We start from the raw sequence: 25,699 nt of genomic DNA, 5'->3' as shown, positions 1-25,699 counted from the left end.
GCAGCCCAACACCCTGTCTGTGTATTGGGCTGCGTGTCCAAGCACTACAGGCCATCGGATGGTGTGCTACACTCCCTGTCACGCTATAGAAGATCCAAATCCGTCTTCTCCCCTACATATTGAATAATGACATTCCCCTCCCTTAAAATGGAAGAATTCTATTAACCGTATCTATATTGGTTTATGGTATTAAAAATACAATGAAAAAGACAATGATACCCTCATCTCTAACCCCATACCCTTCTTCTTCTTCTTCTTCTTCTTCCTACAAGGCTGCAACCCCACCCACCCCAACCCTAACCCTTTGTATTTTTGAATGACCAAACATCGCTGCCCTCATCACCGGTATTACCCTTCCTGACGTCAAAGCACCATCGTCAAAAATAAATGGACTGAGTTTTCTTTAAGCCATAATGAATGATGACTGAGAATCCATTCACCACAAGACTTCTTCACATGTATGCAAGAGGTATTAAGTGCGTATTTTGAGAAATATATTAAAATACTATAGGAGTTTGTGAATTATAGGATATATAGCATTATAGCATGGTGAGCCTTCGCATGGTGAAAGAAAACTTTCACCTAAATAAAATAAAAGTTTGTTACCATCAACTTATGAATATGGATTCCTGAAAGGTCAGTTTTATCATTAAAAAATAAGATCTCAAGTACCCCTCCCCGTCTCCTAAAAGTTGGTTAACTTTTTAGAATTGGTACGTGGTTTATGTGATTAAACTTTCATAAAAAAAAAAAAACAGAAAAAAAAAATGCCCCTTCCCGTCCCATCCAACAAGCTAAAATAAAATACAGAAATCTCGAATCAACAAATTTTTAAAGGAACGGTTGGCTTCTCGTATTATGTGAAGCTGAGTAGGAAAGATACCAAAAGGATTTGACTTGGACAACACTTATCCATAATAAGGTATTAACCAAATTTAAATATATCCAATTGAAGATTGTGATAACCAAAGTATTTTACCATATCTTCTTGTCCAAATATAATATTTATATGGTACAATAATTAATATAGATTGTTTGAAAATTCTGAACCACGAAAAGGGTTTAGAGTGATAGGTTGGCATGTAGCAAACCAAAGTCCTATTATTGGAGCCGGTTAAAGGAAGGATTTAAGGTGGCATGGAGAGGGTTGGGGCCCCAAGGGGGGGATGAAAGAGGATGCTTGCTTGACTCTAAACTCCAAATATTTATTAAATTAGGGAAAAAGAAGGCTGTTAGGTTACATGCAGATGTAGCCTCTGCTCAGACACAGGAAGGGAGACATGACAGGTTCACCTACTGTAAAATGAAAAATCGCATCCGTGTTGGATGAGATTTTATTATTGGCCTTACATTAGTAAAGAGACCACATGCAGCTTGACAACGATCTCCCTCTCATTTGAATTTATACCATTAATATAAAAAATGAGATGGATATACATGTTACTCACTTATATTGGTCTTAGACACAAAATCAAACGAAGAGAGCAAAACAATATATTTAGTCAAGAGAGAGGAAAGAGAAGTGAATTTGAGTGCGATAATGTGTAGTTCCTTTTACTATAAAAAAGGGTGAAAGTTCCGCCACCATGGTGATTTGACGTTTCGATTGGATTCTTGGGTTAATGAATGTTAACCTTAACGTACTCCCCTATGGTTGAAAGTCTCGAATACCCTTTCTCAGTCCAATCAGAGGAAGCCTGAAATACTCTTTCTCAGTTAAATCAGATAGTCAATCTCGTAGATTAAGATATTCTCTCTTTTTTGTGTGGGGGGAGGGGGGAAGAAAACTCGATCCTGACAAAAAAAAAAAAAAAAACTGGTATCCATTCACCTTGTGTGCAAGAAAACTACACTCATCTAGGGCCATAAAGCCTCTATTGTATAGGATTGATAATCCCCCTAAAATGTGTCTCGATACCCTCTGCCCACCATCTGAATGTCTCGGTCCAGGGATTCTCCACGATCCTTGACCCTCTGAATGATGGACCTTTATCCCCTCAAGTACAGTACACCCTCAAGTGCACCAAAAAGGTACATCTGACAGTGCACATGCACTTGAGGGAGTGTTTTAAATAAAATCACTTTAAGGTGCACTATGAGATGTACCTTTTTGTTGCACTTGAGGTGTACTTTACTTGAGGTGAACCCCTAAAAAAATAAAGAGGGAAAAAAAAAAATTTCTATTAACTTCGCAGCTTAAATTGAAAAAGGGGGGGGGGGTGTGAGGGAGGAAGGGTTTGGTGCCTTTTGACAATTCTTAAAATCTTAATCAAGTCAATTGTAGTTTTCAGTTTTGAATGCAGCTTTGTCTTTTCCGGGTTTAGGTTTACAAGGACAAATCCTAACTTCTAGGCCTCATTCATAAAAATAAAAAAATTTATAGACCCATTGATAATTGGGTTCATATTTCTCAACTGGAGACCAGTTCAAATCCAACTGTTATGGCTTGAAGTTAGGGAAGGAAGGAGGGAGAGAGAAGCAACTACATCCCTTAAATCAACTTAAATCAACTAAATTAATTAAGGGTTTATCTTTTTGTCACCAAAATGGTGAAGTGAGACAATGGCCCCTTATTTTATTCTAAAATATATTTAATAAAGGCGTATAAAATAATAGTAGAACATAATTAGAAAGTGATGGACACACCTAGAGAGAGATGCATGCATTGACTGTTTGACAATCTCATGGGCCCCAATCAATTGGATAGAACTGATGGGTCTCTATAGATACAGATATGGATGCTGAGGGACTATAGTATAGTTTGGTATCCTTTCTAAATTTCTTTTCTCTTCGTTATAATTGATTGGGGGAATTAAAGGTGATTATGACTCTTTGAAGTGTCTAAACTCTAAAGGTACTTGTGGATGTCATTTAATCACCGTAGCACAGAAGATACCAACAAATCCATCGGATCATGATATGGTGATGATTCCACCGCTGCTAGGCCCCACCAGCACCATATAAGGTTCTTGATCTCTCTCACTGTTGTTTCCCATTTGTCTATGCATGTTCTAGATTACCCAAAGTTAATTTTGATGGTTTCTGTTGTTGTCGAGATCTATCTTTCTCAATCTGGTCTAATCCTGCACACAATAGAACTAGAAGACAAAGCGGATGACTAATAAACACATTTAAATATGACAGAAAAGTTTTTCTTCACCGCGGATAAAAAGAATCTAGCTATTGGAGTATCATTATTCCCCTAACCCCTGTTATTCGAAATCTGAAATACCTTAGTGCTATTCCAAGAGTCTCATCAAACCACCAAAACCAATGAATTAATAATTTCTCTCTTAATCGTCGATGAAGGAAACACGGTCGAGGTAGAATAAACTTCCAACAATATGATGAGGGTAAAGCTCTCCATGAGTGCCAAGAGTACCAATGATTTTAGATGGGGAGAGGGTTCTCTGAGCAAGAGAAATAGGAGAGCACACCAATGAGCTACTAAGGAACAGTTTATTTATAATTTAAATAAGAGGGCAGCGATGTCATTTCCGAGAGAGAGAGAGGCTTATAGTGTGTACCCTTCACCGTTTGCTCATAGAACCCTTTTTCTCTATCATTACAATTTATTTTGCAGAGTAATACAAAAAATGTAATAATAAGTATCACAGAAAACCAATTAAAATGACATACATTTGAAAATCCTATTCCAGTCACTAGACTACAATGGCCACAGAGACAACTTACAACTAAGTCCCGAAGCAGCAAATCAGCTTGTCTCCTCTAACTCTGCCAACAGAAAGCAAATCACAGAAAGTATTCCAAAACTGACCCAGAGAAAGAGATATTGATGACACAAAATGGAACAGTTAGCAGTGAGCCAAGCACGGAAGAAGCACCAAAAGAGATTCATTTTGAAGACAAATCAGAGCACAAAATGCACTAATGTTTTGAAAATTATACACCGAAAAATTCCCCAACCAGGCCACACCTTACACTGTTTCTTCCTTTCTTAAATTTGGGGCCATGGGTATTAGCAATTCGGCATTTACAGAGGTTAAAATCATCCATTTCCTATCACCTGGCGAGACCAAGGTGATGCAAAAGTTTGTACTGTTGTCTTACTTCGCGACTTGACGAGACTCCTTTGTTACCCCATAATAGACTGGTTTACTACCAGGATACATGACAAAATTCCAGCCACATGGTGACCCCCCAACAACATATGTACCTGGAACTCGAGCATCTTCCGACTTGTGAGAGTTTCCTCCAGGGGGATGCTTCCCTCCTGATGATTTCTCTAGAATTTTGTCAGCTTTATGTTGCTCTGCCCGCTTTTCCACTTGGCGCTTCTCTACTGGTTTCTCCACTTGGCGCTTTTCCACTGGTTTCTGCTTGTCCCTGGTTTCGCTTAATAAAGTCTGACCGTCCAATGTATTCTTACATTTAGCCATAGAGATTCTCTCCATTGTCATTTGTTTATATAAATCCATCATAGTCTTCATCTCTGCATGTACCAGTTCACAAATCCATCAGAATATCTACATATAAACTATCACACATCTTCCTCGCTAGACCAAATAAAGCTCCGAGTTACAAAAATATTACTGGTCATAAAATATGGGGGAAGAGAAAAGAAATTGGAGAGTGCTGGCTGCACATAGTATGTAAAAGACAACAATCAGAATCAACGCAGGGTTGTCCTGAGTGCTGTCAGATACCACTTGGAAAGTGAGGAGCCAGAAGTACTACTTATGTGCAAAGGACTCTAGAATTAGTGGGCATGGTCACCAAAGGATTATCCTTTAGCTGAACCTTAGGTACACTGGTTAAGGATCAAGTCACCATACTTAACCATTTATTAAAACCAAATTAGACAATATTGGCCAAGAGAAGAAATAAGTATCATATTATTTATAGGTACTAGGGTGCATCTCGTTGTAATCAAAGAGGTGAACTGGGAAATTGTAACCTTCTTTTGATTGCCCCTTGTATTAATCATAAAAGTTCTTTACGTCAAGGGTAGAAAAGGGTTTTCAAAATAATTGAAAATAAACTTACCATTATGTAATTCTCACGAGCTATCATTCTCTTGCACACTTTTAGAGTACACGTGAAATGACAGGTTTTACCCTAATTGAAAAAAGCTGTGTAATACTAAAAAATGGCAAAAATGTAAGGTAACAACTTCTTTTTCATCAATTTTGGTTACAACAATAATTTCTCTTATTTATAATAAGTGGGTTAAAACCATGCAATCTCCAGGATTTGGGTTATCAGGCTTCCGCCAGTCCTACCCCAAGCCCAATCGAGCAAACTTCTAAACGACTAGAGTCCGAGCATCAAGGATGGAAAACAACCCTGAGAAAATAGAGCAAAGCACTGCTCCGCTACTTGTCACGGCCTTAGACTCGCTAAGCCAATCGTGCTGGCACTTAACACTCTTAATAGTACTAAGTCAGCCTTACTTCATTCTTAAGGGACTTGGGAAGATAGCTAGAAAGAACTCTTAGAGAGTTTGAGTGAATGGGAATTGTATTGAACTAGAAAGCTTGTGTACAAGGCTTGAAAGCTTGCTTGTTTTGTGGATGCCTTGGCCAAATGAGGCTACCCCTATTTATAGGCACCCTGTTGTAAAAGTAAAAACTATTGAGATTTGAACTTAAATGGTGTAAGGTAAGTGTATGTGTTCTTCAGAAAGTTAGAAGGAACCAAATGAAGATGTTGTAAGCTTGAGTATGCAACACACCAAGGAGAATGATGTAGGTTGAGGTGTACCAATGGGCACTTTCCTTAAGACCATAGACACACCCTAGTGGTGCAGCCGGGTGAATGTGAATTGGCCTACTAGAGACAACAGCCAGCTTTTAGCAGTAGTGGTGCACTACCTTACTGCAAACCCCTTCAAGTCTCACAAAGTTGTGCTGAAACTCACATAGAAACGTAGGAGGAAAAGATTCAACAAATGTATTTCAAAAACGAAGTTACAAAGAGAGAGAGAGTTTTGGTAAGAGACATCACTTGATCATCATGTACAAATGGCCTGGGACGTCCTCTATTTAAAGAGGAAAAAAAGTCTCTTGGAGGTACCCCTTGGAATGGGTGTGCCTCTTAACTCAAATGGATGGGATTTAAAAATTCCAATCCGAGTTCTGTGAGTGTACCTGTACAAATGGATATGTCTCTGCATAGAAACATTGCCACATGGGCCCAAGTCCTAGCCCAAATGGTCCAAAAAGACTAAGTAAGCTCAAAATTGGTCCAACTGACCGAAAGATAGAATATGGGCTGGGCCACCATACCGCACCGCACCACGACACAGCACGGCTTGACACGCGCGCGGGTATGAAAAGCACCCCAAACCCACCTCGGCACATGGGAGGAGGGACACTTCACTTCAAGAGGTCTTGTCCCTTATAATTCCTATAACTATGTATATAGCTCTCTTTATCTCTTTCACTTCCAATGTGGGACTAAACTTTCCATACAAAATTACCTCTCAAAAGCAACACAAAAAGCCAAAACGAACATGTGGGAGGGAAAACACGAAACACCAAAAATTTCACAAACATAAGGTATTTTGAAACTTTAATAAAACATTTCCAACAATTCCCCCACAAGTTTAAAAAAAAACGATAAAATAAAGAAAATCAGTTTGAGCACACAAGAATGGCAAGACACATCGTTGCAGATATCTTCCAGACTTAAATCTCCATTAAATCTAATAAAACACGCCACAGAGTATGGATGAAGTTAGACTTCTTGAACCTTTCCTCATTGGTGTAGGTGACCGACTCACTACCCATATCCTACTGTCTGACCTTGTAGAGAAACCCATAATATTATATGGACATTCTTTGGCCTTGTCCCTACCTTGGACTCATGAATGTTTAGAGAATTCGCCCATGAAATTCTCATCGGAAGCGTCCTCACCCCCTAAATTCACTTAGGTTAGTCAACTGGTATGTACCACAAAAAACATACCCTCCTCTAGTATGAGCCATGACCAATTAAGAGTTTAATAACTCATCCTCCTTTCATTGTGGTAAGCACTATCTTCCCATCTAGCCGGAATAGGGAATATATGATAGTACTAGTCAAGCCATCCAATGACTTCGTTTTACCCTTTGAACCTAATTCCAGGGATCTCCTATCACGTAAGTTAGGTGTCCATCACCTTGACTCATGAATCACAGGCCTTTAAGCCTATTCTCCTGAATAACTTTGGTGGTCTGCGGCTTTGTGAACACATCTACTACATTCTCCTTTGACTAAAGTATTGCCTCACCAAGTTATGTCTTAGACGTATGTCTTTTCTTACCATTATATACTTTACTCTTTGCCTTAGCAATCGTTGCCTTATTATCACAATGTAAGTGCATAGATGACATAGGTTTAGGCCATAATGGTACATTTGCTACTAGATTCCTTAGCCATTTGGTTTCAGATCTGGCCTTTTCTAAGGCCACAAATTCTGCTTCCATGGTGGAGTTTGTCCTGCAAGATTGCTTGATTGATTTCCATGGAATCGCACCATCACCTAAACTAAATATATATCCACTAGTAGCTAAGGTTTCATTGGAATTTGATATCCAATTTGCATCACAAAATCCTTCAGAACAGGTTTCCACTCTAATGTAAGGCATAGTTCATAGTGCCCTTAAGATAATTCAACAACCTAGTTAAAGCATCCCAATGTTCCATTCCAAGATTTTCAGTATGTTGGCTTAATTTACCAACAGCAAGTGCAATGTTGGGTCTTGTACAATTATCAAATAAGAGACTGAACCAATAATTTGTGAATATTTCTACTATGAATTGGCTCACCCCTATTTCATTGTAGATGACCATCTAAACGCAAAAAAAAAAGTCTTTAAAAACTTTTCATCAAAATAACCATACTTTCCAAGTAGGTTTCCCACATATGAGCTTGAGACATGATTATTTCATTTTGTCTTCTAATGATCTTGATTCCCAAAATCACATTAGCTTCTCCCATGTCTTTTGTTTCAAACTTAGACGTAAGAAAATCATTACTAGATTTTACTATATCAAGACTAGTTCCATAATAAGCATATCAACCACATAGAGGACAATAAGTACACATATGTCGTTATGGAACTTACTGTAAATACATCGATCACTATCATTTATATGAAAATCGTTTGATGTTAATACACTATCAAACTTTTCATGCCACTGTTTAGGTGCTTATTTTAAACCATACAAGGACCTCACAAGTTTACAAACTTTGTGTTCTTGTCCAGGAACAATGCAACCTTCGGGCTGTTTGATATAGATCTCTTCTTCTAAGCCCCATTAAGAAAAGCGATCTTAACATCCATTTAATGTATGACCAGCTTATAGATAGATGCAATTGCTATTAGTAATCATACAGTGGCAATTTTAGCAACAGGCGAGAACGTATCAAAAATAATCTATATCTTTCTTTTGTTTGAATCTCTTGACCACTAATGTAGCCTTAAATTTGTAAAGTGACCCCATCATGTTTCAAATTCTTTCTAAAAATCCACTAGGTGTCCAGAACTTTATAGTTTCTGGTGGAAGATCAACTAACTCCCAAGTGTGATTAGCAATTGTAGAGTCCAATTCACTCTTCATTGCTTCTTTCCAAAAAACAGTGTTAGGAGATGTGACTGCTTGTTGATATGTAATGGGGTCATCATCAACCAAGTATGTAAACATACCATCATCCAAACTTGTTTCTCTCCTTTGCCGTTTACTTCTCCTTAATTGATTTTCACTACTAGATTTACCTTCACTTGATCTTGATAGATCATCATTCACCTTTTCCGATGAATTGCTATTACTAATCACAGATGTGCTAGTCAAAGATAGATCCATTCTCATAGGAAATATATGTTCAAAGAAAACAACTCTAGATTTTATAACAGTATTAGCAAAAAAAAAAATCCATCAAGATGTCTTAGGCCCTAATTTCCTTTGCCAAGCAGTGCTATGATGTGCATAACCAATAAAAACATAATCACATGTCTTAGGTCCTAATTTCCTCTTCTTGGGTTATATCTACCTTTGCCAAGCAATCCCAAACCTTCAAATATTTAAGATTTGGTTTTCTACCATGCCAAGTTCAGAAGGTATTAAACTTGTCTTCTTATAGGAAATTCGGTTAAGTATATGACAAGCAGACAAAATTGCTTCCCCCCACAAATTCAAAGGTAAACCACAACTGATTAACATAGAGTTCATCATCCCCTTTAGAAATCTATTTTTCCTTTCAACAACCCCATTAGATTGAGGTTGATAAAGAGCAGTGATTTCATGTATAATACCATTTGCTTCACAAAACTATGAGAGTCTATAGGTGTCATATTCTGCACCCCCCCCATCAGTTCTAAGTCACTTGATTTTTCTATTTAACTGATTTCCAACTTCAGTCTTGTATGAAATGATGAATGATTGTTCAGCCTCATCCTTGGTTCTTAATAAGTATACCTTAGTATACCTAGAATAGTCATCTATAAACGTGATATAGTACCTCTTCCCACCTCTTGACTCATGTGATTTGAAATCACCTAAGTTACTGTGGATTAACTCCAACAACTAACTTTGTCTTTCCAAACTAATCGAATGAGGCACTTTAGAAAATTTAGATTCTACACATATTTGACATCTCATAGATGTAGGCTGTGGATTACTATCAATTAAGCCTAATTTACTTGAGAAAAGAATATATGAAGCATTGCAATGTCCTAATCTACCATGCCACATATCAAAGGACTCAATAATATAAGAAGTACGAGCATATTCATTCATAATGTTGTCAACACTAAGTAGTTAGTACAAAGGCTGCTGCCTAGCTTGGCAGCCAGACACAATTTTGGGCTATTGGGTTGTTAATGTCTTTTATTTTGAGTCTTGTATGAACCGGTTGGTTCAGATGGTCTAGTTTAAGTTGTGGTCTCAATTTTAGTTAGACTAAGTCTCTTAATATTATTTAAGTTGTTGTTATGTCAGTTCACATCAGCCTTGACTGATTGCGTCTTGTAACTCAAATAAAAGGTCAAGGTTGGAAGTTTCTAATTTTGAGACTTTACAATTTTGATTCCTTGCTATTTTTCTCTTATTGCAATCTATAAAAGCAACCCAAAGGGGCTATAGTAGCCCACGATTATTATTGTCAACTACTGCTGTTATGCATGTTTGCTTCTCTTGAAGTTCTCCTTGGTGTTTGATCCATGGAGGATGGAGATGGTGCTTGATCCGTTGGCTCCTTGCAGTGGAAAGCCCAGGAGGTTGCTTTCAGTCGCTGTTCTTCATCCCATTCAGGTTCTCAAGCTATTAGAAGCCTTATCCCTTCAACCGAGCTACTCTGCTGCTGCCCAATCTACTGTTTTAAGGTTACTTTCTATTTTTTAGCTTAACTTTCTAATTCCTTTCCCTCAACTCCCTGCCCAATCTAGCCATTACTTTTCTTCAATCTTTTGAGTGCACTTTCCCCCCTCGAAGACCCCCACTCAATCCAAGTTTCAGCCTCATCTGCCCAGCAGAATGGTTGCTATTGGGTTTTCTCTCCAATTCTGCCCAAACCAGTTTTTCCAGCCTTGTAATGAAATCGGTAGAGGGGAAACCTGCTGCTGATTTGATTTTTTGTTTAAACCCTTGGGTTCCCTACTGTTTCAGACCTATTCCATCACCCTCATAGTTATCAAGGCTTCGCCATGGCGTCCAAGTGGAAACATGGGAGCAAAGCGGTGGGGCGCCTTTTGGTATGTAAGAAAGGCGACCGCCTTGGTGACGAAGGCGTCTCCTAGGCGACGCCTTAGGACGCCTTGTGACCAAGGCGGTCACTTTTTGTTGTTAAATTTATTTTATGTATTTACTTTTTTATTCTATTTTCTAACTTATTATTGGAAAGTGTATATGGAATATCTACACTGAGATACATTGGATCAATACCATAAAAATCCCATTTATTTATTTTTATTGTTTTATTCTATTTACTAACTTTTCATTGGCTGGTGTATGTATTATCTACACTGAGATACATGTTATCAAGGGTATAAAAGACTTTTTCTTCTTCTTTTTCAACTAAGTCCAAAATTGAAACCCTCGACTTTTCATCTTCGTTATTTGGGTTTGGGAGAAAAAACCAGCGGTGAAGGAACAACTCCAAGTCTTCATCGATTCCGGCATTGGTCTTCTCCTGCCAGCGGCTTTGATTCCGACGAAGCTTCCTCCAGCTACTGCGCCTCCATGTCCCATTGTCCCCTCGATTTTTCCTTCTTTTTTTTCTTATGCTGCTGCTGCTGCTCCTCCAGCCTCCACCCCCACCGGCGATTCCTACCTTGGGGCCTACTGATAATCGATTTTTTTTCGCTTTCTTCTCATCCTCCTCCTCCTCCTCCTCCTCCTTAACAATTTTTTTTCTTCCTTCTCCTTCCCTGTGACGCACTATGTTCTTTTCTTTCTTTTCTGTTTTATTTTTCCATCCTCATTTCTTTTGCCTATAATTAATTGAATGATATATCCTCATCCTGAAACAATGTGGACCTGTGAATACATATCATAGACGTCATTTTGTTATTTTATAGAAATCATGATATGATAGTGTGGCTTCTCTACCCCCACCAGCAATTCTTATGTTGTTGTTCCTACCTTAGAGCCTACTGCCTAGGCACTCATTTTGGCATCATAGAGGTATGTATAATAATTTAGCAACCCTTTATATTCTTTATATTTAATAATTTATAATGTTGTTCCACATTTATATGCTATATTTCGATGATAATATGATGAACATAGTTTGGTCATTTGTTTTTTTTGATGAATATCTTGCATTGGTTTGACTCATTAATATTTATTTAGCAAAGTAGAATTATATAATTTTTAATATGCTATTTGTGCCAAATAAAATGGTTATATAAAAAAAAGAATACTAGAACGCCTTGTTCGCCAAGGCGACGCCTTGTGGCCACCCTATCGCCAAGGCGCTTAGGAAGGCCCTCAAACGCCTGGTCGCCTTGCCGCCTTGATAACTATGATCACCCTAACCTAACCTTAGACCTATCCCTTAATCCATCCTATCATTTCAGCCCTATTTCCATCAACCTAAATCACCCCTCTGAATTAAGATCCTATTCTGGAACTGATTGAAGCTTGCAATTCTGTCCTACATTAACGAGTTGAAAAGCTGTTACTAGCATTACCTCACAGGGAGTTCTTGACAGCTAGTGACGAATCAGACGTAGCACCTCTATACAAAGAGCTTGAGTCTACAGCTGAGATGGTTGGAGACACATATGTGGATGATCCCATGGATGCATCTGAAGATGTTGAAGCTGAGCACGTGGAGTTCGTCATTTCCTCGAAGTGCCCTAAAGAGCACCCTCTTTGCCTGTACGATTGAATACGAATGTACACCATGTGAAGATTAGTCCCCAACTAACCAAAACTCATGGTCAAGTTCTTTCTAAGTTGGGGGGGGGGGGGGTGATGTAGACTAGGACACTCGAATGGGCTTCAAAGGAGGATCAAGGCTGGTACACACGGTATCTATTCATAAGCAGCAAGAAACAAGGTGTGAAAGTGGACCAGGTTCATGGAGTATCAAGCCAGCCAGTCCTGGCTGGACCAGCCAGCTCCTGGGAGCTTAATAGTTTAATTTTAATTGTTTTATTTCATTCTTAGTGCAATTAGGGAAGTCTATTTGAGTCTTATTTTATTTCAGTTTTAAGTTGTAATGGCTACTTAGCTAAGGAATACTCCTATTCAGAGTATGACTTTGTTTTGGTTGTTATAAATATATTGTAAGGATCAATAGCCACACACGATTTGATTATTGATTGAAGCTATGTTGCTTTTGGTCTAAGATCTGTGAAAACAGTGTGGGTGAGATATCCAAGACCTGAGATAGGTTTTTGTTTTAGTTTTCCTTTCCCCCCTCTGTTTTACCGCCAGCCAGGTATTGTTTGAATTTTCTATCAATTGGCACTGCTACTGACAGGTTGTTTCCTCTCTGTTCCTAAATGATTTAATCATTCTTCACTCTAGTATTATGTTACATTGATCTGTTCTTATAAAACTGCATTATAATAGATTAATTTTCAACCCTGCAGATATCTGTTCAGTCCCAGTTTTCATCCCAAACTGTTTGGACTGCTGAACCTGTTATTTCCATCAGTTCAGGGCCAACTTGGGGGTGTTGAAGAGAACCCCAGAGGACCACTCGACCAGGTTTTTGAGGGAATCAGATCTGTTGATTTGAAGATATTAAAAATCTCCTTAGTTCCGACTTTTGTGATTTCGGATCTGAAGTTTGTTTGATTAATCTAAATCCCACCATTATATTTGATCCATCTTGTGAGCATAGGTTGAGCATTCTAAATCCCAAAGCTCGATCTGAGTTTTGGGAGAATCTGACCTCTTGATTTGGTTTAATTTGAAATATCCTCTTTTCTGAGATTCCAATTTCAGATTTGATCCCCATCTAATTACTTTTAATCCAGCCGTTAGATTGCTCTTATATTTTGAAGGAACCTTATTCAAGTTGCTTGTGATTGAATCCTAGAGTTGGACCCTCATCTGAGAAGGTTGACTTTTCCATTGACTTGTTGACTTTTGCTTGGCTTTGTGTGATTTGACTGTTAACTTGAGATCCTGTTGTGGGATTAGATTTAGTTGTCTATTGATGATCTGGTCTTGCATTAAGGACTCTAGAATCCTCCTACTTAGCCATGTACAAGTAACCTCTAGTTCCTTCCTTGCTTCTAGAAGCTTCTCTAGAAATCTCTAAGATTCCTCCCACACAATGGTAGAAAGGTCTACACAATGGACTTTCTCTACAAGTATCTAGACTTCCTACACTTTGGTAGAAAGTTCTAGACACTGAACCTTGCTTAGCCCAAAGACCTAAGTCCTTGGGCTAAGCTTGGTCCGTGGACTTTTGGTGGCAAGCCATGGCAAACTGCTCATAACAATGAAGGAATCAGAAAATAAACTGCACAGTACCCAAAAAAACTGAGGCAACCATCGAGACTCAGAAATAGAAGAAGAAGACAATCATCTCATCTAGTCAGAAGGTTTTACCTGGAAATATCTCAAAGAATTTGGTAAGCTAGAGTTACTAAACAGACATCACATGTGCTCAAACCTCATTTATTCCAGTTACAGGAGAAGAGGACTCAGGGAACATCCACAGTAGGTGCAACTACCAATAGATAAAAGCAAGTCACAAGGATTACTGACAAATTATACACTTGTTAACTGGCCTCCATGTGTACAGAATTGTATGTAGATCAGGTTTCACCTTGGTGGAGGAACCAAAACTACATACTTGATCAACAGAATTAACCAAGCTCCAATTAGTCAAAGGCTACAGAAGCAGGTAACCAAAATGGGCCTATTTATTATAGGAGCCATGAGTTCCTCTGGGTCTTGATTAAGATTACTCAGAAATAAAGACGAATTCCAGGTTAGTTTCTGCAGATTCTAATGTTTGTATAGATGTAACAAAATGCCGACACATCAGTAATTTCAGATGTGATCTAGAAAAAAGATTATCATTTAAAGGGAGAAACATTTGCAAACACAGTGAAGAACCCCAGCAAGTGGACAAATTAGAATTCATCTTCAAGAGCTTACTTTTCCGGATTTCAGTAGCTGCTTTGCAATTTCGAAAGTCAGGAGTTTGGAGAACCTTCAAGAGAACAAAAACTTTTAGGCTCAGAACAGGCAAAATAATATTTCAAGATGAATCAGAAATAAAAAATATTAACAGAGAATGCATTCCCATGTAAATTTTGGTAACTTAATAGCAGAAGGTTCCAATCCTAGGAATCAAGTGCAAAATAGGACACTCCTTTTACAGAAGGACCATTTAGAATCACCAAAATGGAAGAGTCTGTTAGTGCACAAATAATCTTTTTGGATGAAAATTCATGCTTTTCAAATTTCACTGAAATTGTCCATACCCAGACAAATATTTTTTATTTCTCCTACAACCCCATATACTTGATTTCTTTACCAGATTCCATACTAAATTGGCCATATGTTTTGCTAACTTTAGCTCATTACAATTGAAATGACTGAAACAGTACTTTTAACATGTTCTCACTCACCAAATTTAGATTCCCATGTAGCAAGGTGAACTTGACTGAAAAACAACCACAACCTAGCACAAAAAGCAGAAGCTACTCAAAGACAAGAACAAAAGGGACAACAACATCATCATAACCACTCATAATATTCCTCTTTTCAATTCTTCAGATAACTCTGTCCAGCCTTCTTTCCCCTTCTAGTAGGTGAAGCAGTGATATGAGAGTTCAATGCCTCACACCCAGCCAACAAATTTCATACCACCCAGGAATTTCTGCTTAGGATAGATCAACTTGGTCTCATCATTGGAGAACTCACTAATTCTGTTAATCTCCTACAACCTCCATAGTAACAAAGAAAGGTAGAAAGTAAAACTGTAGCATGAAATCTTCCTGATAAAAAAAAGTATAATATTAACATTTTTGCATCCTGTACCACAGCCTCCAAGTTATGGACATCTGACTCTAACAAATTTCAAACCTCCCTGGAAATTCTATATAGCATAGATCAACCTTGTCTCATCATTGGAGAACTCACTAATGCTGTTGCTCTCCTACAACCTCCATAGGAACAAAGAAAGGTCGAAAGCAAAACTGTAGCATGAAACCTTCTTCTTAAGAAAAAATATGATATTAACATTTGCACTGGGACGCTGTCTTTTTTTTTTCTTTTGCGTCCTGTACCAGTCTCCAAGTTATGGACATCTGACAATAAAAAGACTGTCCTATCTACAAACTTTGACAGTCTCAATTTCGATGTTGCAGAGTCAGCATCAAGATTAAAGCTGCTTCCAGATCCTGTTCAATCTGCACAACCTGACATTTCAACCTCATCCTTATCCATAACCAATGAATCTCACACATCCAGGAAAGGATCCAAGGGGTAAAGAAGGTCCATTCTCAACAAAGACTGGATTGTTGCCTCAACATCAACTCAGCCTTATCCCAACTCTACATGGATCCTGACCCTCCAATCAGCTCTATTCAAAACCATACTTGTTACAAGGCCTAAGTTATGCATGTCTTTCCTCACCACTTCTCCCAGAGTCATTATAGATCTACCTCTGGCTCTTTTAGCTCCTTCAATCTGAATCAAAACACTACTCTGTACTGGAGCATCTAAAGGACTCCATTGTACATGGCGATGCCACCTCAAACGACTTTCTCACAGCTTATCATGTATTAGAGATACTTCCAAATAGCTCTAATATGATCATTCCTTATTTTTAACCTTCCTAGTTTTACCACACATCCATCTCAACATCCTCATCTCAGCTACACTAAGTTTATCCATATGATGTTTCTTAACTACCCAACATTCCGCAACGGGTATCCCATGGTTCGTTCATCTTTCCATTATATATATATGGATGTCAAAATTCAAAAAAGATTAGCACACGTTAGCAGGGAGGGGCTCTGCAGGTGCACATTAGCGCTCAAACTAGGGTTGTGATGCCCGATCCTCCCTGCACAAGGGAGGATCTCCCTCCTGATCGAAGCTTGGCGGCAGTGGCGGGGACTGTCTCTAATGGCGAGGGTGGGCGTGCTGGTGGGGCTGCTGGGGTGGTTCATTCTTTTGTATCGGTGGTTTCCCATTCGGCGCTGAGCAATTCTCCAGTGGTCCCAATTAAAAGACCCTCGTCTCATCTTGGTTTGCCGGCTGTCTTCTTCTCGGCTGAAGAGATCGTAAGTTCTGAAGTTCCTTTCCGTCTGGCGTTAATAGCTAAATGCTCTTATGGACGACCATCCATATTTGAGATCAAGAGATTTGTCCAGGCGTCATTCCATCTCTCAGCAGATGTGGTGATCACTTCTTTGGATCAACGTCATCTTTTATTTCAGTTTATGGATTAATCAGATTATGTAGAAGTATGGCTTAAAGAACAGATGATTATTACGAATTTCTCTTTCCGATTCTTTAAGCGGTCGAGAGATTTCAAGGCGGGTCTGGAATCGCCGGTGGCCCCTATTTGGATTTCTTTCCCTGGTCTGCCTGTTAATCTATACCATGGAAATTTTTTCCTGTCGGTTGCGGGAACAATTGGAACGGTGCTGAAGGTGGATGGGGCGACGTCGGGTTGTACTCAGACAGTGGCTGCTAGAGAGTGTGTTGAATTGGATCTTCGTTGGGAGCACCCGGAGCGTATCTGGATTGGGTGTGGGTCTGCCGCTTTCTTCCAGAAAATAGTGTACGAACGTAAGCCTAGTTACTGCATGAGATGCTAGAAATTAGAGCATGGGGAGGAGTTTTGTCGCAAGAAGCGTGATGCACATGAAGGGGCAGTGGTTAAACCATGTGGTGGGCAGATAGAACAAGGGAAACAGAATGAACTGGGGGGTGAGGTGCTTGCGCCAGGTGCTGAAAGTGGACAAAGCAAGCTGTAAACCGTGAGGTGTTATCACATGTGAATACAATTAGGGGATTGAATAATGTTGAAAGTGCGGGGAATAAGGACAAGGCTGATATGGTTCGCGACAAAGGAAAAACTGTTATGGTGGCTGAAGATGTGCAGGGCGTTAATGGCCAAGAAAATTTGACGGGGTTAAAGAAGGGGCAACCTTATCAATTGTCTATTGCAGCAGATCAGCCGGTCGAAGGCGCTGGTGAAATCGCAGGCGCTAGGAGAGATGGGGATGCAGGTAATCGTCGATCTTGGCGTCCCACTGGAAGGAGGTTTGAGTCTAGTCTAAAGACTATTGTTGAACCTCAAACTGTAATCGTCAGTGATGAAACGGAGCGCGATCAGGGATATGATGAGGAACAAAGGGTCAAAGGGAGTGAAGGAGTGATAGAGGCTTGGATCGATCCTCCCAATCAAACAGGTTTGGAGGAATTTTGATCTGAAAGAGAAGACAATGAATCGCAGACGGGTACTTGAAACAATCTATCTACAAAAGATGACATTTTTGTTAATAATTTAAGCCATATTTTGAGCAAGAAATCTGCAATCAAAGACCTTCGTCGTTCGAGTGAGATTATTGAAAGAAATTTTGCAGTTTTTTTGTTTCGAATCTGTGAGCAAGGGGGCACTACTAAGGAGAATTCTGCAGGTTTGGAAAGTTATTCGAAGGTTGGTGAAGAGGCTGAGCTCTCTATTGCACAATTGTCTAATGTACAGCGTATGTTCACTAGGTCCATGGGACCCATTCCCCCTACTTCTAAATAGTTTTGATGATTGTTCTCTTTTGGAACATTAGTGGTTTGGGGAACAAGCCTTCGATTAGGCGGTTGAAATCAATTATTAAATCTTCTCAGGTAGATATGGTGGCAATTGCGGAGCCTAAAATCCCTTTTGGGAACGCTTCTCGCATTAAGAAGAAAATAGGGTGTAAGAGATGTGTTCCAACGGGGAAAATAATGGTGACAGAATTTGGGTTTTCTGGAGAAGTGCTATCCAAATTACAGTAGCCCCAAGACATGTGCAATATATGTCCTTGGAATGCATCACGGGGTCTTCCACAAAAATTGTTATCACTTTTGTTCATGCCTTATGTTCGTCTGGTGATCATAGGGAACTCTGGTCAAAGCTGAAGGACGACGCTCTCTCAATTTCTTTACCGTGGGCCATAGGGGGAGACTTTAATGCCATTTTAAACCCAGAGGAGAAGGCTGAAGGACGACCAGCCTGCTCTACCTGTTTGGAAGATTTCGGTAATTTTGTGAATGATACTGCTGTCATTGATGGAGGCTTTTCAGGAAACTCATACACTTGGTCTAACAATCAAGAGGGAGGTGGAAAAATATTAGCTCGCCTGGATCGTTTTTTACTGACTAGGAGCTGGGTGAATTCCTTTGCAGTAAGTAGGGTGGTGCATCTGAATAGAGTGTGTACTGATCATGCAGCTATTCAATTGGAATTTTTGACTCAGGTAAATCCAAGGGTCTCTTCTTTCAAATTTCAACAAATGTGGCTTCTTCATCCAAGCTTTAATTTATTAAGCAGTGCTAGGCCACTCCGGTATTTGGTTCTCCCTTGTATTCTCTTTCTCTAAAGTTGAAATTGCTTCGATCTCAGCTTCGCACCTGGAATAAAACTGTATTTGGCACTATTCATCAAAGAGCCAGGAATGCTGAAGATAGAGTGAGCAAAGCTGAAATAGAGTCAGATCAAAATCCCAATGAAGTGACTCGTGAGGCGTTGATAGAAGCAAGGAAAATTCTTCATGGTACTCTCCTTCAGGAAGAAATTTTCTGGAAGCAAAAATCCAGAGTTAAGTGGCTCAAGGAGGGGGATAGGAACACTAAGTTCTTCCATGCAATGGTGAATGTGAGAAGAAAGAAAAAACAAGTTGGAAAAATTAAAAACAGCAATGGTGATTGGATCTCGGGGAAGGAAAGAGTTTCTAATGAAGCCATTAAATTTTTCTCTGACATGTTCACGTCTCAAAATACTCAGAGAAATGAAGATTTGCTTTATACGATTCCTCAATTGGTCACTGAAGTAGATAATATTTTTCTACTGGCATCTCCATCCCTAGAGGAGGTTAAAAAGGCGGTATTTGATTTATCTAAGGATAATGTGCCAAGACCTGATGGCTTTTCAGGATACTTTTTCACTGTGTGTTGGGATATTATTAGCAAAGAGGTGTGGGAGGTGGTCAAGGATTTTTTGCAGGAGGTTTTTTCCAAGAAGCTACACGTCAACAAATCTAGTGCTCATTCCCAAGAAAGAGAACCTCAAGGTAATGGCTGATTTTCGTCCTATAAGCTTATGTAACTTTTCATATAAAATTATTGCTAAAGTTGTTTCTTCAAGATTGGCATCTATTTTGCCTTCCCATTATCTCTGAGGAGCAAGCAGATTTCATCCAAGGCCAGAGTATTCATGATAATATCGCTTTAGTCCAAGAGGTGGTCCGTGAAATTAACAAAAAATAACGGGGTGGAAATCTGGTGTTAAAATTGGACATGGCTAATGCATATGATCGTCTGGAATGGGAGTTTCTGTATCAGGTTTTGACCAGATTCAGCTTTGCGGAGTGGGGATTAATTTAATTAAAAAAAACGGAGAATTGCTGGTTTTCGGTTATTATGAATGGAGGTCCTAAGGGATTCCTCAAATCCTCAAGGGGTGTGCGCCAGGGTGATCCTCTTTCTCTCTCCCTCTTCATTATTGCGGAAGAAGTCCTCAGTAGAGGCTTGAGAACCCTTCATGGAAGGAATGGCGGAGTATTACCAGCTGTCGCGAGGATGCCCATGTATATCTCATAGCCTCTTTGCTGACGACACAATAATTTTTTGTCGATGCCTAAAAAATTCTCTAAAACAGATTATTGGCCTCATTAGTAGATATGAGAGTTATTCTGGACAGCTAGTTAACAAGCAAAAAAGCTGCTTTGTGTTAGGGAATAGAGTGGATGATTCCAAGCATCACATGGTAGAGATAGTAACTGGATTTAATAAAAAAAATTTGCCGATTATATATCTTGGTGCTTCTTTGTATGCAGGTCGGCTAAAAATCAACTTCTTTGATGACTTCTTGGCTAAAATGCGCAAGAATGTTGCTGGATGGAAGGGCAAATTGCAATATACAGGTGGTAGAGTTGTGCTCCTCAAACATGTTTTGGCCTCTATACCCATTCATATCATCTCAACTCTGGATCTTCTTGGCACAGTGTTAAAAAAATTCAATAACATTTGCTTGGATATTTTATGGGGGCAATCGGAATGGGGAAGGCGTCATCATTGGGTGGCTTGGAATAAAATTACTCGTCCTCAGGCCGAAAGGGGTCTAGGCATTCACCGTTTAGAGGACGTTAGCAATGCTTTGCAAATGAGGGGTCTTTGGAGAATTTCAACAGAGAACTCTTTATGGTGCTCCTTCAAAGAGAAATTTTTCAAAAAAAGCATATTGCTCTGGCAGATTTGAGAGCGGTTGGATCAATCTCATGGAGAAGAGTCTTAAGGAGTCGAGGACTCGAGATTTCATGATCTCAAGATCTAGGTGGTTGATTGGAGAAGGGGAAATAAGCTTTTGGCTTGATAATTGGTCAGGATGGGGTTCTCTTATGGATCAGGTGGATGGAGCACACTGCCTTGATCTTAATTTAAAAGTTCGAGATGTTTTGAACAGTGAGAGTAGTTCGAATCAAGAGATCCTAATGCAGATTGATTCTGGAGAAGTGCGTGAAAGCATCCTTGGAAACAACTTTGTATTATCTTCAAAAGTTGACACTCTAATCTGGACGCCTGCGAATGATGGAACATTTTCTACAAAAGCCCTTTGGAACGAAATAAGAAACGCTGGAGAGACTAAACCCTTTGCAAAGTGGTTTTGGAACCAATCTATCCCGCCAAAACTTGGCAGGTCATGTGCAGTGGTATTCCTACAGAGGATGCTCTGAAAAGGGTCGGTATTCCCCTTGCGTCCAAATGACAATGTTATGGGCATCCTAAGGGAGAGTCAGCGGCTCATTGCTTGGTGGAGGGCACCACGGCTTCCAAAGTTTGGAGTTTTTTTTTCCATGATTTTTTATGTGGAAGTGATTCAGGCGCAGGGTGTTAAAAATAGAATAACTTTCTAGCACAGTCACGCTAGTGGTAGATCTCTATGTGGGCTGATTACAGGTTTTATCCTTTCGCTTATCATTTGGGAACTCTGGAAGGAGAGGAACAACAGGAGGCATGGAGAGAAGGCTAGAACTGCTAATTCCATCATCGAAGCTGTCAAAAGTTGGGTTAAGGAGCTGCCTTATTCGTCTATTACAAGGCATACCACGGTGAAGGAGAGGCTCCTGCTTCAGATTTTTGATATCCCTATCCCTCCATTGTGTATAAACCGCCTATTCTTGTATATTGGTGCCCTCCATTTAGTACGGTAAAGCTGAATGTGGATGGAGCGTGCAGGGGAAACCCTGGATTGGGAGGAGGAGGAGGGATCATAAGAGATCAGGAGGGTCGGGCGGTGGTGGCCTTTTTCTAATTTTTATGGGAAGTGCACCAATACCCTTGCGGAATTTAGAGCAATGAGAGATGGGCTCAAACTTTGTGCGGAGATGGGACTGGTGGCAGTGCATGTGAATTTGGATTCTTCTATGGTGGTTCACTGTATTTCGCAGAGAAGGTGCAGCACTTGGAAAGCCTAGTATTGGTTTCAGGAGATTTTGGATTTAGGAGCCGCTCTCTGCCTGAATATAGTTTTTACGTTCAAAGAAGGAAATAGAGCAGCGGATTGGTTGGCCAACTATGCTTGTGATTCGGCAGACAACTCCCGGTTCCATTCGGGCTCTAATTTGCCACGGGGCCGAAGAAGTATTGTGCATGAAGATGTTGCGGGTATACCATTGTTGAGAAAGCAGTAGTGCTAGTGAGGCTTTGTATAGGGTGGGAGTGGTTTATTTTTATTTATCGGGTGAGTGCATCCTATTGTTTCGGGTTGGGGTAAGGCGGGTATGTCCCCCCTTGTATTTCATTCCATTGATTGATTTTGATTTTAATAAATTCCTAAGGGCCAGCCCGGATCCTAGAGAATATTCGGGTTAAAAAAAAAAAAAACATTCCGCAAAATAAATTATAGTTGCTCGTATGTCTGTCCTATACAATTTTCCTTTTAAGTTTTAAAGGAATACATCGATCACACAACACTCTGGACACACCTCTCCACTTCATCCATCATATTTTAATTCTATGTGTAACATCATACTCTATTTCTCTTTCTTTATTTATAATTGAGCCCAGATACCTAAAATAATCATTTTACGGAATATGGTATCTCCTTCTCATCAATTTTCACCACCTCATTATCCGTCCTATTGTAACTAAAGTTACACACCGTATACTCTGTTTCCATTTACTTAACTTAAAACCTGTTGATTCCAAGGTTGATCTCCATAATTCCAACTTGACGTTAACCCCTGCTTTTGTCTACAACAACAACTCAAGCCTTATCCCAACTAAATGGAGTCAGTTATATTGCTTTTGCATCTTCCACCTAAACAATATCATCAGCAAAATGCATACACCAAGGGATCTGATCTTAAAAGTCTCTGGTTAATTCATCTATAATAGGCGCAAACAAATAAGAGCTTAAAGCTGACCCTTGAAGTAACCCAATTGTAATTGGGAATTCACTACCTTGTCCCCCCACAGTTCTTACACTAGTCACCACACCACTAAATATATCTTTAACTACGTCCACATGTTTACTTAAAACACTTCTCTAATACTTGCCAAATTAACTCTCTCGAGACTCTATCATAAGCATTTTTTAGGTCAATTAAGAGCATATGGTGATCCCTATTGCATTCTCTAAATCTTTCCATCAGTCTCTTAAGTAAACAGCTTATGTTGTTAATCTTCCTAGCATAAAACCAAATTAGTTATCCGTAAGAATAGTTTCTTGTCCCAGACGAGTTTCAATAACTCTCTCCCATAATTTCATAGTATGACTCATAAGTTTAATATTTCATGCCTTTATAGTTATTACAGCTCTGAATATCACCTTTATTTTTATAAATCAGAACCACAATGTTTCTCCTCCATTCATCTAGCATTTTCCTTGTGCGCATAATCTGATTAAACAACTTGGTTAGCCAAGATAAACCACAGATTCCTAAACTCTTCCACCCTTCTATTGGGATCCCATCTGGACTTGGTGTCTTGCCTACTTTTATTCTCCTTAAAGCTTCTTTAACTTCAGGCACCCTAATTTTTTGTATATATCCATGATATATGGTGTCTTGATGGGTAATGCAACCTTCCGGGGCACTATTACTCGAAATATCTTCATTTAGTAAGCTGTAGAAAAAAAAATTTCCATCTCTCCTTAGTGTCCTCATCCCTTATTAGAACTTTATTATCTTCACTTTTAACGCATCTACACTCTTCCTTTGCCTCAGTTTGGCTATCTTATAAATAGCTTTTTCCCCTTCCTTTATGCTCAAAATGTTATAAAGACTTATATTTCTTTGCCCTTTGTTTTTCCCACGATCTTCTTAACTTCATTTCTAGCAATTTTATACCTTTTTAAAGATCCTCACATTTCTTCGCCCTTGCTGCCTCAACCACATCAAAGAATCTAATTACTAAGAGCTCATCCATAAAAGAATTGTGCACCCACAAAAATAAATTTAAAAAAATATATATGAGGTAATCACCAGGGCATGCTGTGCCTACATCAGTTAAAGTAATTCTAGTAGCTGAAAAATAAACATAGTTATGCTTCAAAGTTCCAGAACAAAGGAAAATATCATCCAATCCCCCTCTTCACGTCCATCACCCATGATAATGTTTCATAGCTATGACCTGCAGTATGCAGGTGAAATCAAGACACACATCATCATTAATATCATTCCATGTTAAGGAGCATGATAGGCACTTAATAGGTAAACATCCTCTAACTAGTACAATTGGCAATGCCCAATGTTCACAATATATAACACCAATAAGCTCATCCTAACTAGAAGAAAGTACATCTCAAGTTCCAATGATTGTCAGTGGCTCGCAGGAGGATTTTGCAGCGAACACCAAAACTTCCTGACAACCCGGTGAGCCATAATCCTCTATACACACCTTATTCTAGTGTCCTACATGGCTAAACTGCATTATGCAATGTTTCAATAACACAAACCTAAGACTACAACACCATTGTACTATCAGCTAGCAAATGAACAACTCCAAAAAGCATCTTCACAGCTATGTCCCCTTCCCTGGTAAGCATAAAGAAAAAAAAGGAACTGCCTAATTCGCCCCAATCATGAAAAGAGAGATTGATGACTTGATATAAATCAAGTCAATTCAATGTCATAACATTGAAGTAAATAGAAATTGATAAAACCTAGAAGTCCTTGTCAAACTCCTTACGACATGACTTGATACAAAGCAACGACTGAGTGCAAAGAACTAAAGAGATAAAAGGACCAGCAAGGTTAGGGAAAGAAAGATCGTTTCTGGAGAAATTCTACCCTTAAAGACCCCCAATGCTGCAGAGAGGAGAGTGCGAAGAACTAAAGACATAAAAGGGCCAGCAAAGCGAAGGTAGCATTTCATCACACAAAAATAAAAGAATCTGTACAGAAAATCAAGATAACCTATGGAAAAATCTGCAAATTTTTCATGCATTTGTGTTTTTCCTCCCTTTTCCCGAACAAGTTCGTAATTTCGTACCTCGATAAAGCAGGGGCGAAGATCTTTAACGACCGCACGGATCTTGAAGTAAGTGGAGTTACGGAGATCGACATCTTCCAGCTTCCTTTTTTTGTTCTGAACGGAAGCAGCAGCAACAGCCGGAGGAGCAGAGACAACCGGAGGAGTAGCAACAGCCGGAGGAGCAGAGACAACCGGAGGAGGAGCAACAGCCGGAGGAGCAGAAACAACCGGAGGAGCAGAAGGAGGAGCTGGCGGCGGCTCGGAAGGGAGAGTTTGCGTAGAGTTCAAAGACTTAGTCTGGGTCTCGGCCGTAGCGCTCGCAACAGATTTCCCCTCTTCCCCCTCCATGTCTTCGTGTGCCAAGTAGGAACGGGGAAGTGGGAAGATCTGAGAACTGAATAACCAAATCCAGAGATTTGTCGGAAGGTAGTGTGTACTCTCTACCACACCGGCAGAGTGGGGGATTTTTTCATCCCATTTAATTTTTGGGGAAATGAACTCTGCCGGGAGCGTGGTCCCTGCGCCTGTGGCCAACAAAGGCGTGGATGAAGAGGGGTGTGGTGGCCATTTTACACACTCCCGCGTCTAG

The 25,699-nt window shown here is 39.6% G+C and overlaps 1 protein-coding gene across 2 annotated transcripts; it reads right to left on the bottom strand.

Annotated features, from left to right (window-relative positions):
- Nucleotides 1-3,873: 3,873 nt before the first annotated feature.
- On the bottom strand, nt 3,874-25,499 carry LOC122648942 (proline-rich protein 11). 2 transcript variants are annotated; one of them, XM_043842267.1, is made up of 4 exons: nt 25,312-25,499; nt 25,129-25,248; nt 14,572-14,626; nt 3,874-4,453 (listed from the first exon to the last, which is right to left on the bottom strand). In XM_043842267.1, exons 1-4 carry the CDS (start codon nt 25,456-25,458, stop codon nt 4,068-4,070), a joined length of 708 nt encoding a protein of 235 aa, XP_043698202.1. In that variant the 5' UTR covers nt 25,459-25,499; the 3' UTR covers nt 3,874-4,067. The 2 variants fall into 2 exon arrangements, with proteins under 2 accessions (XP_043698202.1, XP_043698201.1); XM_043842266.1 differs by having other exon boundaries at nt 25,129-25,499.
- Between the last annotated feature and the right edge of the window lie 200 nt (nt 25,500-25,699).

The sequence above is a fragment of the Telopea speciosissima genome, chromosome 1 (assembly GCF_018873765.1).
Source record: "Telopea speciosissima isolate NSW1024214 ecotype Mountain lineage chromosome 1, Tspe_v1, whole genome shotgun sequence".
In the NCBI taxonomy this organism is placed as follows: Eukaryota; Viridiplantae; Streptophyta; class Magnoliopsida; order Proteales; family Proteaceae; genus Telopea; species Telopea speciosissima.
The sequence above is the reverse complement of the archived record's forward strand: the minus strand, read 5'-3'. Positions and strand labels throughout refer to the sequence as shown.